The sequence below is a fragment of the Battus philenor genome, unplaced genomic scaffold, assembly GCF_028537555.1.
Source record: "Battus philenor isolate CCGP_79_NKW_IND1 unplaced genomic scaffold, ilBatPhil1.0.hap1 SCAF_1, whole genome shotgun sequence".
In the NCBI taxonomy this organism is placed as follows: domain Eukaryota; kingdom Metazoa; phylum Arthropoda; class Insecta; order Lepidoptera; family Papilionidae; genus Battus; species Battus philenor.
In genome coordinates this window covers 12984387-13002336 of record NW_027181661.1, presented here as the reverse complement: position 1 = coordinate 13002336, position 17950 = coordinate 12984387, and the positions used below count along the sequence as shown (strand labels likewise).

Below are 17950 nucleotides of genomic sequence, written 5' to 3'. Positions count from 1 at the left end.
ACGCAGTCTCCGACACTACGTAAAGAGCAGCCTCCAAGCGGGCGCACAGTCCTTCCGCGTGTTCAAGATTATATAAATACTTTAGTACAGGACAGACCGGTGCCAAGTGGAATTCAAGTTTACAGATTCAGTTTCGGCTCTAAATTTCAACCTAACTTACTTTAATTGGGTTCATCAGTTTTGAGTATACTTAAAAAATTAGAGTTGGAGACAAAATGACAGCTTGTCAACATCGCATCTTCAAAACGAAGTTGCGCGTTTTGTTTCAGCAATCTAACTTTTATTTAATGTATTGCAATTAAATCTCTGTCCCGTAGTTCTACAATTCTAAATAGGGATAAATTATACCAATAAAGTATCAGTAATTTTACCCGATAGACTATTTGTGTAAAGTATCTATAATGATGCCATTTAAATAGTTTTGTTTTTTTTTTTAGTAAAAGTAGACAATGTAGACAATGAAATAATCGTTCAAAAAATATAATAATTGTACATTGTTAAAAAATATTTTTTAAAACTAGTTTTTGTGATGCTCCCCAAAAATACTACTTTTTCTATGTCTGTTAGACGATCTTTGAATGAAAGACTACTACGCCAACTAAGAAAAATAGCCTCTTGCAGGGAACAGACGTAAAGACATATTCGCGCTTGTTTGTGTAATGCTCGAAAAGTTTCAAATCTTCTGATTTAGGTTGGTTTCTAAAGTGCAGACTGTAAGAGCCGAGTAAATCGAGACTTCATAGGTTTAAAATTCGATACGTAGCTGCAAATTGTTCGTGATGTAACCAAAATTAGAAACACTTTTCGAAATTGTGATATCTTCATTGATGATATTGTTCATTTTACCATGACCCGGGAAGGTTGGAATGCATTTGCACCTTGTCCCCTAAACAAAACTAAGATTATGATTATGATTATGCGTTCAAAACTACGATGCGATTAAGTATGGGTCAAAAGCATAATTATTCGTTTATACAATACTATTTTTGACCGATATCTAATCGTTACTATGTTTCAAAATTTCGATATAAATAGTACTTGATATTGAAAGGAAAGTATCGAATAAGTAATTTTATAAACTAGTATCGTTTCATATCTAATTGTAAATTTTAATAAAGCTTAGCTGCATTGTTCTAAAAAAGAGGTTATTATATTGATTCTTAAGTGAATTTAAAACCCTTGAAATGTTCATAGATCTAAGTAATAAATGTTCGCAAATAATCGAAAATTAAAGTAAATGTAATTTCATTGTTTATTCCTAAAGTTAAAATTTTTTTCTCACTTTCTTTAAAACATCATTTTGTCCAAATGGTCTCTTTTTATTTAAAAAAAAATTATGATATTATCAATTGCTGTTGATTTTAATACAACCAAATTTTATTATTTTGATTTTTAAACCTTAAAGTTTCGAAACAAAACAAATACCTATAAATATTATTTTGTCAATCTTCTTTATGACAACTGCTATAAAATATTTTTACTGTATGTTTTTTATTTAATCCTCTTCAAATAATACAGTAAATAATTTTAATTTAAAATTATTTCTGAGAATACAAAAATTTTATGGTATTAACGCGTTTAATGTGTGTAAGTGGTAACAGATTTATTTAACTTTGTTTGCGTTTACCCTACTTATAATTAATTGAGAGTATTATTATTTAATAATAAATAAGACTCGTAAAAAATCTTTTTTTGTTAAATTACTATTATTCTTTTATTTCATAATACACTAACCATCCATCACTTGCTATAATTCTTTTATAAAATTTATATGTTCTAAAATTCTCCTGGTGCTATTCTTTTATTTAATTTCCATTGATTAAAAAAAATAAATGTAATCAACTAAATTTTAAAAATTTTTAGGAAAGTGGTAACTTTTTAAGACACGACTTAAAGAAAAGTTCTCTTAAAGTAAACTTAGATGGCGTTTTCAAAATATAACCATCAAAAATCCCAAGGGATTCTTTTTTAGCCTAGCACGCTGTGTATACTCTGTATCAAGTACTGCAGTGTCCCCGGTCTGCCACCGTGCTTGCTGTACGATATATCTGTGCAGCTCAAATGTTATTTTATGTGCATCCAACGAAATAATTTAATTCATCGAATCATCGTCTAGTTTATTTAAGAATATGACGATGTTCTCTATAATTCCAGACAGCATGAATAATCCAGGTAAGGCTTTGTAAAATCTAAGCAGACGTGGGGCACGTAATTAGTTCCATTCTACTTTTTATGTTTTCGCACCTTATCCTTCAAAAATTCTTACAGATCTAGTTTTCATTATGGATGAACATGAGCATGTCTTTAATTTGATAAAATTGGGGATAATAAAGGTATTTTATAATTTTTTTTAATGCAAAGGTCAGGTTTCGCCACAGAAATATCCATACTTTTTTTTATTGCGACGGATGCATGTGAATCCTTCGCCGTGTGGAAAAATATTCTCACGCTCAGAGTCCTTTATGTCGATGTCGGATTTTTTGCTCGGTCTACACATGGTTGAACTTCCTGTATCCAGTGAGACGATTTATGCGATTGATTCGTGCGTTCATGTGCAACGATTGCCGTGTTGAAAGAATTTTCTTTATTGTTTTTAATCACGACAATTTTGTCTAATATACCTGATATTAAGTATACACTACAAGGAAGGTAGTGTCATTTATCAATAAACTCCTCTCTCTAAATGATTGAATTGGCCTTGTATCTGACAGTGTTGAAGTTTGTGGTGCTCAGTGCAATAATGTGGCCTTGCAGTTCAATAATTGTACAACTGTTGTGCATTTTAGGCTATTTATGGTCATATCATACAATTTTGTTTTTAAGTTATATAATGTTTATTTGCTATGTTAAGTGAATAATCTAATTTAGAAAATATTTATAATAATGCATAAGTATATAACCTATTAAAGGATACAACCAAATATATAAAAATTATACCTTTTCTTTTAATTCTTGCAATTAATGGGACATACCTGATACAAATGACAGTTAATATTTATATTTTTATATGATTATAAAATATCCACATTTTAAAACAAGTCTTTTAAGTAATTAGTTAACATATTTTATGAAAAAAAAAATTCAATGTTGTTTTAATTTTTACAAAATTGTCTAATCATTAAATTTCCAAAACATATTTGATAATTATAGCCATCTTTACATTTAAAATTTAATATAGCATTCTTTTTAGATATCCAACATATTATAAATCTGAGACACATTATGAAGGATAACATTTAATTACTATAAAAACTTTTCATTAACTTGATGATGACTTTGTATGAACTTGTCTCTTTATTGAAATTCTTACAGTGGTTTTTGTCTTAATTACAGGACCTTCAACAATGTACGACTAAGAATTCATCATCATCTTTCGTAAGGATTTTTTTAATGTTCTTAATTTTTTATACTGTAACATAGTAATAGATAATTTGTTTTTATATATCATTTTTAGTTACTGCATAATACAATGGAACCATCATGTTCACATTCCCATTGTGACCTGTATGATCCAACAAGCAAAGTTCCATATGAAAAACCAGAGAACAAGACTGAAAACAATGTTAACATGGCAGAACCGAGTAATCCATGTCATAGGGAACAAATTGATGACATTGAGCGAGAAGACTTTGAAGAAGAAAATCGCATGATTAAGCATTGTTCAGGCATGATGATGGAAGGAGAGATTGCTTCATCATCACAATACTCTGGTAACTTGTCCAGCACAAACTCAAGCTTGGCTTCAAGCTCTGAGACTATTTCAACTCTATCTAACATGATGGCTAATGATTTCAATTTGCCCGGATGCAGTAAGTCAGATGAATATGATGATTGTGATATGACTATCAAAAACATAATACAACCTACAGTAGAATTTCCTGCTGTAAAGGAACCAAAAAAGATTGATTTTATGCAAAAGTTATTGAATAGTGGAGTACCTGAGAAAAAAGATATTCCTCGTGGCAAACTTTATAAAGGAGAATTGATGAGTTCCTGTGATAATGAAACAGCAGATGGTTGTGAAATGGATGGCATAAGCGGTTCTTCATCGCGGACAAGTTCAAATGCTTCTAGTATTACTACTGCTAGCTCTGACAGCAAAGTGTTTAGTGTCCCATCAACTTCTAATGCTGATAAACTGCTCGGTCTTGATAGTAATGGTAGATTAACTTCTTCTCGGAGCTCAAAATCAGTGAGTAATAAATATTTTATTCTTTAAATATAGGACATGAGGTTTACGTTTGGTAGTATCTAGTTTGCCATAAAATACGTTAGTGGTGGCATACAGATTTCTTACAAATATTTGATAGTCTATTTTATAATATTTTGCTTTCTATGATGATTTTCAAATAAATAATATTTGGACGCAGTGGCACAAATTAATGCAAATATGCTATTGATTTAGATGGTTTCACATATTTAGATGGTCTTGCGCTAAGATCTCCTGGACCTAGAAAAGTAAAGATTTTTACCTCCTTTTTTTTAATAAAATGTGATTTATTTGTCCATAATCATAGTATTGCTAATTCACATTACTAGTCAGAAATTACTAATATCTTCTTTGATGCACTCAGATCATTAAAACTTTAAAGATGAAGTACTTAAATAAAAATAATTTTATACATATGGTAGAAAATTGCTAAAATGTTGGGAGGTCAAATTTTTCCCCAGTGAACTTCCTTGCCTGTTCTGAAAATTAACATGGCAAAGAGGACAGATTATTATGTGACAATAAAACTGATATTTGTGTGCATACTACTCCTAAAATTCCTGAACTGTTTGGTTTTCATGTCAAATGCTCCCCCTATACACCCATTAAGTGTACTATATCATAGAGCACATCCTTAATAAGTAAATTAAAGAATCCCTCATGGAACCCATTTACATTGACGTGGCTAGAGTGTTCGACAAAGTACCCTTGTGGGCTCTTAAGAATATTAACTCCATGGAGCGTCCGGCTCAGTATTCTAGAAGCTCGGCGACCTCCCATTTCGGTGAAATTTTAGTTCCCTCAAGTTATGCAAACTTAAAAGAGGTCTTAAGCTAGGCGCCCTTTGCTTCCTGCCGCTTCGAAACCGCAGAATCTGCTAATAGTATTTGGGCAGCAGTGAGAGTCTAAAAAAAAGTGAAGTGTTGTTGGCCCATGTAATAGTTATTATGTGTTACTTTTAAATAAGTTAATAATTAATCCTGGTCCAATGTACAGAATTACGCTTAGTAGATTTAATTAATTATTACCAACTCGATGAAAGCACCCAACAGGGGTTTTTTTGTTTAGTTTATTAAACTGCATTTGTACCACGGGTTCGATTTATAATTATATGGCCTTGAAAGTTGTGAAAACTTATATATCTAAACATATTTTTATTAGTCACAAAAATTTATTCAGACTGAAGATTCAAATATTCATTATTTAGAAGTCCTAACAAAAAGTGGCGTGAATTTAAAGCCTCTCAAATAAAATTGAAATTATTGAAACAATCTTATTAATGATCATTCTAAATAGTATGGTTAATTTATGCTTTGTGAAGGTTTGTTCCACTGTTCAAACTCAATTTAAAATTTATAGATATTTCACTTTTAATATATGGGTTAGACTTCTTTTTTAATATATGTTTGTGTAAGAATTAGAATACAATTTACAATTGTTAATTACATATATTAAATATAATGATCGACGTTATGAGATTGATACAAACATAATAATAATCCTGTTCTTGGTGAAGGAAGGTGAATTAAACAACTTTAATGTTTTAGACATTTTATCAATACAAATGCAATTGGTAGTAGTACTTGTGCAGTTTTTCTCAAATGTTAAAACACTTTTCAGAACTACATGCATCATTACTGTGAAGGCGATGACGATTCAGATGACGATGTTAATGAAGAATCATGGTGTACATGTTTATCTTCGCATGAGGTGAGTGCATAACATGTTTCTATTAGTCTCTTTTAGCATTCCCGTTAATGAACAAGCTCTTTCTCATAGAGGTTGCTTGCTGAATTTCAGCAGTAGGAATCAGGTGCCAGATGCAGGAATTGAATGTGGCATATTTTACAATATTTTATTACGTTTTATTTGTATAAGTTTATCTCTCTTGTTGACAGTATTGCAGCTATAAATAGCAACTTTTGATTTTGCTATCATTAAATTATAACTGTGTCCAATCTCCGTCTGTAAATTTTGCTTTTAAGTCATATATTCATATACGAATTTAACTAAAAGGTTACCACTTATCTTAGTGTGTATAATATTTAGTAGTGTAGTGTTAAGCAATTTCACGCCATTTCTCAATGTGAAAACATTTTTACAAAGGTACATCTTTTTAGTGGCTAGTTTTGTGAAATGATACTGAGATTATTTTGTGATTCTAGACTAATTTGTGATATATTTATTTGTTTAGACCAATTAACAAAGTTATTTTTTTAGAAAAGATGTGATTTTGGTACAAGAAAATGTTTTCAATGATAAATTGTACCTACTTTTTTAAATGAATTTGGAATAAAAAAAAAATTACTTAAAACAGTAATCAAGTAATAAAAAATAAATAAAGAAATAAAATTTACTGTACAGAAATAAATTTATAATTTTATGTGATATTGTTCAGAAAACTGTTATTAAAAAAATATTATTAAATGATAGCTAATTCCAAATTCTTATATCAGAAAATATCACAATTTCACATCACCTCATTACATTACTTCATACATTTTTTTGTTTTTAAGGTTCTATTTCGTGTTTCCCTTTTTAATATATCCACCCTTATTTAAATTCCTGTTTCTCCTACATGAGCAATCTTTATCCTTGTTAACCAGTTATTGTTTGCTTTATTGACTTCACATAGTTTTATTTATTTATCATTATACATTTTAATGTACAAGTTAATTTTTTATGTTCATAAACAACAAAGTAGTAGGGGCAAATGTATTATTGAGCAGTATGTGTGTATTTGTTGTCATTTTTCATTCTTCTGTATAGGACGAAGATGAAGATGATGAGCCTGAACCAGATGAAAGATTATGGGTAAGTTTTCACAGTTTTCAACTTTTTGTTTGTTTTGCACTGTTGCCCCTTCTATTTGACTCTCTTTTCGATCACAACATCACTAGATTATAATACATGTGTAGAATAATATCTCTAAATAAGTTAATAATATTTATACCAAGTCTGTTTAACTAATAACGGTTTTACAGCGTAAACGACGTTTTGAATCACAACCACAATCGGCTAAAAGATTCTGCGGAGAAGGTGGAATGGTGTCTGTTACTGGCATGGAGTGCTGGCCGGAACTAACAATTCAAAGTTCCGTCACAAGTATTGTTCCTGGATCGCCTGAGCTCAAGCAGTGGCTTCACAGGTAATCAAAGATGTAAATTTTGGGATCATAATTATATAAATCATATCAATATATAAAATGATACTTATTTGTTTCTTTTTATTTTATTCCTAATTAAATAACTTATTGATGAAAAGGTTTCTATTTAATGTGTAATAAAGGATTAATGAATTATTTTATAGTGTCTTCCAGTAGTATTAATTTGACATTTAATTTTTAAATTCTGTTCTGAAGTATACAGATAAATATTTTCGGCCCTTGTAAAGCCTTAATTTACTGTTTTAATGATATATATGATATATATGATATATATGTTTTAATGATAATAGATTCCAAACTTGGTCCCACGTGGAAAAGATCCAGGCTATTGATGCTTTGATCAACCGCTGTGCTGCAAGCGATGTTCGTTACATGATGAAAGCCATTGAGCCGCTGTTCCAGCGCGATTTCATCTCTCTGCTGCCAAAAGAACTTGCTCTTACTGTGTTGGGATATTTGCAAGCTAAAGATCTCTTGAGAGCCGCTCAAACATGTCGTTACTGGAGGTAAGTGGGATTTTATTTTTGATCTGGTAGCAAAGGTTATTAATGGCTGCAGCATTGTTTTATAATTTAATTCATGAGAAAGCATATAATATCATCATCATATCCCCCATCCGAAGATTGCACTGCTAGGCATAAGTTTCCCACTAGTCTTGTGCTGTCTGCATCTAGCAACTTTTATGGTTAAACTATGACATACTATCAATAAGTGTAATCCATTTATTGAGATTATTATCCATATAGGGTCATTGAAAATGACTGCTTGTGGATGGCATGACGAGAATGCCAGAAGAGTCCAATTGGTTAGAATTAAGAATCAGATTGAACTTAGTTAAAGTATGCTTTATAGGGGTACAAAGCCCTATCACTTTAAAATCTTTAGCACTAAACTACTTCTTATTGCACGATAATATAGAGACATTACATGGGAGTGAATTGTAATGCCTTACATAATTGCCCACTGAAAATTGTAATGCTAGTTACTTTAATCATGTATCATTTTTTTTTTAATTGCAAGGACATTTTTATTCTTCCTTCCGGTTAATACGTTCCGTACCACGGCAATTTTTGAAGATTTTCGACGATTATACGAATACAACCCTCATTTAAAAGTTTAAAAAAGTCGTTTAAGGCGTATGATTTACAATTTTTCAATACTGTAAAGCTATAATTAACAGGAAAAGTTCTATATTTTGACTTGCATTACGTGCGCGCATGCATAATTTGAAGTTATCTATATTCGACCCTACAATTATTTTTTTTAGAATTCGTTGTTGTCCAATGAGAACTGCAAATATCCTGAAGGGAAAGTGCAGCGGGGGTCGTATACGCGCCACATGGCATGGAATGTGTTAAAAGCTTCAGAAACATTATTATTTTTCTTACTAGATTATAATCTTTCTCTAAATGAATGAATGCCAATAGATTGAAATATTTATCATATAGACCGTGAAAATCAACATAAAATATAGTTATATAATAATGTATGTAATGTGCTAGAGTCGTATGATAAAGCAATCGATTTTATATGTAAGCGTAACTAAGTAGGGGCTAAACCAAACTGAATAATGAATGTCTAACAGCAAAATTAGAATTAACATTAATTCTATCTTTATAATGTAACTAAATGTTATTCAGTGGTGTGCTGTTTAGACTACAGAAGAGATGATGTATTTTTCATAAACTATTTACATGTAATGTTAATAAATAATTATAATAAATAAATCCTATTATATGTATAATTATCCGAAGTTACCGTTGTTACGCATGAGAAATATGTTTGTTTAAGAAATACTTAGCGTGACATTCTTAAGTCCGACCGGAACCGCTGTACCGCGCTTTAGGAAAGTACAGCGGTTCTATTCGGACTGTAAGTAATGTGGTAAGAGTCGATATTTTTAAAAATATTTTTTCATTCATATAACAACTTTTATGTGACAAATTATGACAACGTAACGAAAAGTTATATGTGTATCCGGTGAATAAATTTGTGTTATTGGTGTAATAAAATGATAATAGTCGTGGAGGCAAAGAAATAAATCATAATCTGGGAGTTTAGCTTGAGGATTTCCTTTGCAATGTTGCACTGAACAAAACTCAACGACTATAAAATATATTCCTGTATTAATGTGTATTGTCGATTTATTATGATTAATTATAATATAAAAAGAAACAACAGTGTTAAGTAAGGTAATTTAAGGTAAGCGTTTTCTTAACGGATTTAAAATTTAATACTAATAAAAAATATTATTTTTTTTAATTTGTGTGAGTGATGATCCAAGTAATCTTAGTAACGTTCATTTCTTTTATTTCATGTTTTAAGTAATTTCTGACATTTTTTATATTTTTAGAGATCTAGAAAATTTGAAAGGGATCTAATGCTGTAAATGAAGTACATACATGCTTGTATTAGTGTGTGTGACTTGAATTATTTTACGTTTTTCTGTTCATTTTGTCAATGTTGCTTTGATAACTATGGTTCTCGCTTACACATTCATTCTTTAAATTCTCATGAAATAATAGTTGCATGTTGTCTTTTACATGTTATTTCTAGTTTTACTAATTTAACAACATTGTTTTAAACCTGTAGATTCCTCGCGGACGACAATCTTTTATGGAAAGAGCAGTGTCGTCGTATAGGCATAACAGCGCTGAAAAAGATGCCCCGTTCGCTGCCGCGTTGCGCTAGCCCTTGGAAGGCGGCCTATATGAAGCAGTATTTAATCGAGAACAATTGGCTACACAAGCCCGTCAACAATCCAATCATCATGCGCGGCCATGACGACCACGTCATCACTTGCCTTCAATTCTACGGAAATCGTATTCTGAGCGGTAGCGACGACACCACTTTGAAAGTATGGTCGGCGATAACTGGAAAGGTATAACCGGAATTCGATTATTTATTTTATTTTTTACATGGTTTCTTCTAAACATAAGGCTTTAATTATTATTTTATGATGTTTCTGAGACATACAATTTCAATATATAAAAACGACGTTCTGTTAAAATAATAAGTTTCGCTAAATAATTAGGGAAAAAAGATTAATAAGTGAACTACTGCAAAATGCATCACATTTAAAAATCATTACAGAATTTAAAAAATAACCGGAAAGGGAACACAAAAAGCCATTTTGTTAACATACTACCGTTTTGTTTTGTTCTATAATTATCTTAACCAGCCCTAAAAGCAACCCAATTTGGGTAGCTTAATCCGCCAATCAAATGAATAGTCACGTTTCTAAACCTTTAAAGGTTTGGGCTCTATCTACTGCATTTAGATGGATAGTAGGTGGGCATGTTATCATATTCGTGTATACTATTTTATTATTTATTATTATTGCATTGTTTCTCTTCCATTTTATATTATTTTATGTATTAATAACTTTCTAAAGTATAGGTCAATGTATTGTCAGCGGCAATCCTCACTCGCAAGCGGTGCATGAAAAAATTTTCTCTTTTTTCATTTGCAAAGATTTTCATAGCACTTATAAAAAGCAGTTTTAGTTGAAATATATTTTACTCAGATTTTTAGGCCGCTTAATATTTATTTTTTCTTTCCTCTGAATAATAAAATAGATTTTGCGAAATATATAAATAATAATTTTTGTATCACAATGTTTTTTTTTGATGTTTCTAATTTAAAATGAACTATTCAGGTGCGTTCAGGATTCGTCTTTTTCCATGACGACGGTTTTATATTCTATATTTATGGCTCCCACATTATGCATTTACCTATTTTCCATAATTATTATTTATTCAGATCGAATGTTCATGCATGATGTATAAGAGAGAACGCCTATAAAAAAAGAATCTTTCTTTAATGTTACATACGTATAATACATACGCTTAATGGAAGCGCCGAGTCACGACAATTTGTATTTGTAGGATAAAATTTTGTTTTCTATTTAACAAAGCCAGGAAATGGCAAAAATTAAGGGTTAAATGATCATTATAAGATCGTTTTAAAAGGTGGAACTGAATTACCCATATGGTGTTAACAATACCAACAAAAATGGAAGAAGTCAAATGACAAACTGTATTAATATTGAATCTTTTTGTAATTCAGACCAGTTAGTCGAAGACAACGTTGTTAAGATAGTATCCAGTATTATGTATAAAGTATTTATTTACAGTATGTTTCTGTATTAAGCGACTTAGTTACTTAATCTGAACTGAACATAGACGAAGGTTTCTATGTTTTATACATCCTTGGCCCAAATTATTAGGTAGCCCCATAAGACACATGCGCCCCAAAACTTATACCGAAAATTACTTATTTATTTAATGATACAATTAGCGTCCATAATAAAATACTATATAAAACGATGGATAATGGTTTTTAGGCACCCCTAAAACGAGGCCAGCAAAATGTGTAAAATGATGTTATGAAATTTTCCATATTTTAGATAAACAGGGAAAGTCTCCTATCAAATTATATATATACTATAGGGAAAGTTTCAAGTTGTGCTGTGCAGTCCACCATTAAAAAGTTTGTAACCTTTTAGACCAGCTTCTGTGAATCATCTCACAGTTCGTAAGTTAATGGTCTTAAGTTTTCCATTTTATTTACACGAGAACCAGTCTGTGCTAATCTATTAATAGTTGATTATGCAGCACATTCCAGCACTCGCTATTCAATTAGTATCTGAATTTTAGTCAGTTTCCTAATTAAGCTCTTGTTGCAACAAATTTTTAGTCAACAACTGTCTACTGTCTCTAGTTCTCAAATAAACAGTTTCTTGTAACCACGGGAGTCAAGACATAACTATCAAACGTGCGTTACTATAAAAATACGTTTTTCACATTTTGCGGGCCAGATGTTATATGCTTTCCTAGAAACCCTTATCTATTGTTTGAAACAGTATTTTATTATTACCGTAGGTTGTATTGGTAGAGAGGTAAGTAATTTTTACATGTTTTGTATGCTCATATTTTATAGTATGCTTAATACTTTTAGCCAAAGCAGGTATAAGTTTATTTTTGAACGCAACCTTAATAGCATACACAAATATTAACTAATGTTTCCCAAACTACATTGATGGACTATTTAATAGCATGTTTATACTATCCTGTAACGATATTTTATACAAAAATTAACGTTTTGAAATTTTTGAATAGTATTCGACTATCATATAACTTTTTATTTTCCAGTGCCTCCATACTCTTGTTGGACACTCGGGAGGAGTGTGGTCCTCTCAAATGGTGGGGGATCTAGTTATTAGCGGCTCTACCGATCGGACACTTCGAGTTTGGAATGCTAAGACTGGCCAATGCCTCAAAGTGCTTGCCGGCCACACCTCCACTGTTCGTTGCATGCATTTATATCAGAACAGGTACGTTATTGGGCGATGTTAACAGCAGTGTCATTGTGTTTGATGAAGTAATACATAATTCATGTTCTATTGTATAAATATCAATGTATTGTATAATGACTAATGTGAAATTACAAATATCTTTAGGCTATAAGTCTACATGTACTTATTTGGCAAGTTTCATCAGTTTGGTAATGATCAAATGGATTGTGTGGACATATCATAATGCACGATGCAGGCCTAGTGCGGGTGATATGTGTCACAGATTTCTCAAATCTTTGGTTCAAAGACATGTTTAACTCACGACTGTTATATTGTCTAAGTGTTCATGCCTTGATTTGTTAGCATCCTTGTTGCCTAACTGTTGATAATATTTTGCCAACCACTTGGGTCAAAATAATATTACCAGTGATGTTTGTATAACTGGATTTTGACTGTAATCATACATAAATAGCAATTTTTAAAATTATGAACTGCTGGCGATTTTAATCATGAAGCGGCTCCTGCAATGTTTGCATATATTTGTCTTGCTCTGCGATTTAAGTTTGTTCTTTGGAAATGCATTAGTCTGCCAAAGCGAATTTTTTTTATATTATTTCAACAACATGTATATAGTAATATTAAAAGGCACATGTTCATTGCATACTGTTGCAGTTGATTTCTAGCTTTGCTGTTGTTACCATTTATGAATATTAAGTTAACTTTTATGCGCTATTGACTTTGGAAGCGCATCTGTCTTAGTATCTGTGTTAATATGCAAAATATACAAGGATGTAGCATATGTAGACATGTGCATGAATATTATAGAATAAAACTTGTCGTTTTAGGGTTGTGTCTGGCTCGCGCGATGCTACATTACGTGTGTGGTCTATCCCGGACGGCCGATGCTTGCGTGTTCTGGTGGGACACTTGGCTGCGGTCCGATGCGTACAGTACGACGGTAAAGTAGTTGTGTCAGGAGCTTATGACTACTTTGTGAAAGTCTGGAATCCGGAAACCGGCGACTGTCTTCATACATTGGCTGGCCACACCAACCGGGTATATAGTCTTCAGGTAAGCTACTCGGATGGGCAGGCTTCTCTTAAATAAATATTTGCAACGAATGGTGATTGTCTTCAAAGGAAGAAGCTTCACACCTCTTAATATAATCGATAAGATTCTTGACACTATCATCATCATTATCATAGCAAGGCATAGGTCCCCCAAGATCGCCGCGACGACAAGTACAGCGCTGTTCGCATCCGCCGACTTCCCGCAGCATTGACTATTCTTCTCCTTCTCTTTTCAGCCGATAGGCCCCCACTGCAAAGGCATTGGCCAACCCCAAAGATCGCCACGATGACCGGTCTTGCGCTTCCTGCATCTACTTTCACTTAATTTCACACTTCACTATTGCTTAGTTCCCTAAATTAGTGCTATGAATATTCCTTTTGGGTTCGAAAATCTTGTATATTTATAACACCACATAATTTTTTCAATAGTTTGACGGTATCCACGTAGTGAGTGGATCTCTGGATACGTCTATTCGCGTGTGGGACGTCGAGTCTGGGCAGCTGAAACATACATTGACGGGGCATCAGTCCCTCACGTCTGGTATGGAACTTCATTCTAATATCCTAGTCTCTGGGAATGCTGATTCAACTGTGAAAGTCTGGGACATCACCACGGGACATTGCCTTCATACATTGTCTGGTAAATATCAAATTTTAATATTTTAAACTATAATTTGCGCATTTTGATCTTAAACATTTCAATGAAAGATTGTAATAACTTAAAAAGTTTAGTTTTGCAATATACAGACAGTAATAACAGCCAATACATAATTTTGACGAGTATCACAATTTTTAATATTATATTGACACTCTGAGAAAATGATATGCGTTTGAGAAGCTTGTGTTGACGCAGTGCGCGCGTGCGGAGTGCAAAGATGGAGCCATGTGAGAGTTGTGCTATGACTGATTGGTAAGACGGTCACAGGCCTCATGTAGTAAGATTCTTGCACGATGATGGTAGGTCGGTCCTTACCCTTGGCCCGGGTGGGTTGTACAAACCATCGGTACATTGATTGTTATTACATGACGATGTATATCGAAAGATAGCTTGAAGACCATGTTATGACGATGGTGATCGTGGTGGGTCTATAGGGGTGAGTGTGAAAGACTCTTCCGAATCAATGGTCCGGCCATGTTTTGTGAGTAGCCTAAGACGATGGGCCTTCCTGCTTTACATGGGAGCCGTGCCCGGGGCTATGGGGCTCCTGGGTGGATCTAGGTGCTTTACGATAGGTGTTACTCTGTAATGATGTAAATTGGTAGACATCCGTGGTTGTAACGTATCTGGTAGCCGGCGTGCCCGTTCTGTAGGGACCGTGCACCATTTGATGACTGTCGGGTGCGACCTCGTGTCAGTGTGGGTTCGGTTACAGGTGTTAACATTACTTGGGTGCTCCATTTTTTGGTTCACATCCATGGTCCCTTGTCACCAAATTGATTTTCTATTTGAACCTAGACGACATGCGAAGCAGATTGTAATTTATACTATTTGTCACAGTAGAGTCTTAGTGGATTCTTCTACACAGGGTAATAAGTATGGCGGCGTTGCCCTTGAATATGCCTTTTCAATGTGGCGGTGACCGTTGTTGGAAAAACTGAATTATTTTTGGAACGATCCAATAAATTAAATTTTAAAATTTACAGGTCCAAACAAGCACCAATCGGCGGTAACCTGCCTGCAATCAAGTAATCGCTTCGTCATTACTTCATCAGATGATGGCACTGTAAAACTTTGGGATGTCCACACTGGGGAGTTTATTAGAAACCTAGTTGAACTAAGCTCGGGGGGCTCCGGCGGTGTAGTTTGGCGCATAAGGGCTTCTGCAACTAAGCTGATATGTGCTGTTGGCTCCAGGAATGGCACCGAAGAGACCAAACTCCTTGTACTCGATTTCGATGTGCCTGGTGCTTGTAGAAAGTGTGACGAATAGCATCAACTCAACCGGCGTCTCATGCGCCGCTACGTCAACTTGTACGCACCGTGGCATTGCTAGATACCACGGATAACTAGCGTCCACTATCCCTCAAAAGTGTAATGAAGTGAATCGCCAGCAAGTGTTCGGTATCGTAAGCAATAATGAGTCAGTTCCAGTTGGCAATGCGTCGGTTCGCGAGTTCACCGTTTGTGTGTAATGTACAGTAAGGCAACATTGGACTGTGTGAATGTTTTTACAATGTACCCACCGGGCTTGACACATCACAATCTTGAAGGAATTGATTTATTTGTATTATGCTTTGATAACTAACACTAAATACCATTGTAATACCATTACTTACGCAAGCAATTTTTTCAGGGGCTTGTTATCCAAAATTCTTTGAGAAAACTTTATACTATTGTAGTTATTAGGTGTTATCCTTATACTATATATGCCGCTTGTAAGAATGGCAGCACGGGACATTTTCCATTGCCAAACGTCTGTAACATTGTTCATTATCCCAAAGAATTATGAGGATATCAGATTTTAGGTTTTAAGTATTATCTTTAAGAAATTTACAATTATACAATTTACAATTTTAATTTGTAATGATTATTTTAATATGTATTTTGTAATGAATTGAATAATTGAATTTATTATTATAATTTAATGATTATTTTTTGACAATTATGTTAATAATATTGTAATTAATAAAATTGAACCGACTGTAATAAAATGTAATTAATGGAACTGCAAATAGTTCATATCAAATTTTTAAAAATATAGCTAATGAATTTCATAATGTTTTTAACCATTGATTTATTTAATGACAATTTTTTTTAATTATTTTTTTGACTTATAATGTATATTTTGTTAATAATTAAGTATCGAAGGATTACTAGGTTATTTTTATTAGTGTCTGTTAAAATGTCTTTTAATTTGAATGCAATGTCATGTTAATAGTCCACCATTCATTAAATCTTAATAACTAGAAGCAATTTAAACAGATGATTTTATAATCATTTATTTCAAAATAGGTTTTTAATAGCTAAACTGAGGAAGTTATTTTGTTTGTCTCTGTTTATATAAGTATTATTTTATGTCTGCAACCACACATGAAAATATTAGTTTCGGCGTTTGATTCTTTACTTAATTTGTTTAATACATACATATACGTACAATTTTATAAATTGCATGCAACAGCCAAAATTCATATCATTTTAATTTTAATGTGGCTCTTAAAACAATTTAGCGTAAGATTATTATGTATTATTTAAGATATAAGGAAGGCCAGCAATTTTATCACAATCGTTAATAGTCATAAAAATGTAATACTGTCTTAATAATAACTTATATTTGTAACAATAACATTTCACCTATATAATGTACCGAATTTATGACACAGCCACTGAAAGTCAAGTAGTTTGAGCAATACTAAACCTTATAATGTAGTATAATGGGCCATTATGGCACCACACACACAAGTGTAGCTGTGTAAATACATATAATATAACCAGCAATTTGTGATCAATGAGTGTGGTCACGCGTCTTCTATGATGAATGATATAATAAATAATGAAACGAAGACTGAAGCCTAGGTTTAATGTAATATTAAATGTACTGAAACGTAGTTACTACGACACTACACCCACCATCACATTGAGCTTTGTCTTTGTTTAAGTGAACACTCTAACAACATTCTTTTTATTTTACTAAGTTTTTTTAGTTGCTAAGCAGATGGATTTTCCATCTATTAAATTGTATTAGATTAGTTGTTAGTTATTAATGCATTCGCGTTATGAAGAGTGCCTTTTAACATCACAATTTTAATTTTTTAACATTTTATACTACCCATCATCATATGTTATCGAAAATTAAAAGACGCAGAGAGCGATGATTAAAAAAAAAATTCCGAACATATGATATGTGCTGTATTTTATCATTGATTAATTATAATTGATAACAATAAAATTTTAATTAATTGAATTACATTTTCTGTTAATTTCTTAATTGAACAATTCCACTAAGCGCCATCTAGCGTACTCGACATTGCAGATGAGTTCTTAACAACGCGGAGGTAGCTATTTTAATATTGTTAAATTTTTCTTTGTCTCCTAATAATATCTTGCTTTTTATGTAATAACTTTGTCATTAATAAAATCAAATTGTTTTCAAGTTTTTCTTTTATTTTGCAATATTATCATGTTTAAATTTGTATTTTTTACATTTTCATGTTTAAATGTACCCCTTATGTATCTAACTATATATATATATATATATATATATATATAT

General features: G+C 32.3%; 1 protein-coding gene across 2 annotated transcripts; it reads left to right on the top strand.

The window, feature by feature from the left end:
* Positions 1 to 1949: 1949 nt before the first annotated feature.
* Positions 1950 to 17833, top strand: ago (archipelago). Of its 2 annotated transcripts, XM_068777709.1 has the most exons (12): positions 1950 to 2172; positions 3334 to 3375; positions 3455 to 4192; positions 5831 to 5920; positions 6980 to 7024; positions 7195 to 7358; positions 7667 to 7882; positions 9969 to 10257; positions 12530 to 12711; positions 13518 to 13743; positions 14172 to 14382; positions 15387 to 17833. In XM_068777709.1, the coding sequence occupies exons 3-12, from the start codon at positions 3470 to 3472 to the stop codon at positions 15671 to 15673; spliced, it is 2433 nt and encodes an 810-aa protein (XP_068633810.1). In that variant the 5' UTR covers positions 1950 to 2172; positions 3334 to 3375; positions 3455 to 3469; the 3' UTR covers positions 15674 to 17833. The 2 variants fall into 2 exon arrangements, with proteins under 2 accessions (XP_068633810.1, XP_068633818.1); XM_068777717.1 differs by lacking the exon at positions 6980 to 7024.
* Positions 17834 to 17950: the final 117 nt, after the last annotated feature.

What these genes read in the sequence shown, in the direction of transcription:
- ago (XM_068777709.1), top strand. Translation starts at nt 3,470, where the DNA reads ATGGAACCATCATGTTCACATTCCCATTGTGACCTGTATGATCCAACA. An exon ending in ACCGGGTATATAGTCTTCAG is followed by an intron (nt 13,744 to 14,171) that starts GTAAGCTACTCG and finishes TTTTTTCAATAG; the next exon opens with TTTGACGGTATCCACGTAGT. An exon ending in TTGCCTTCATACATTGTCTG is followed by an intron (nt 14,383 to 15,386) that starts GTAAATATCAAA and finishes TAAAATTTACAG; the next exon opens with GTCCAAACAAGCACCAATCG.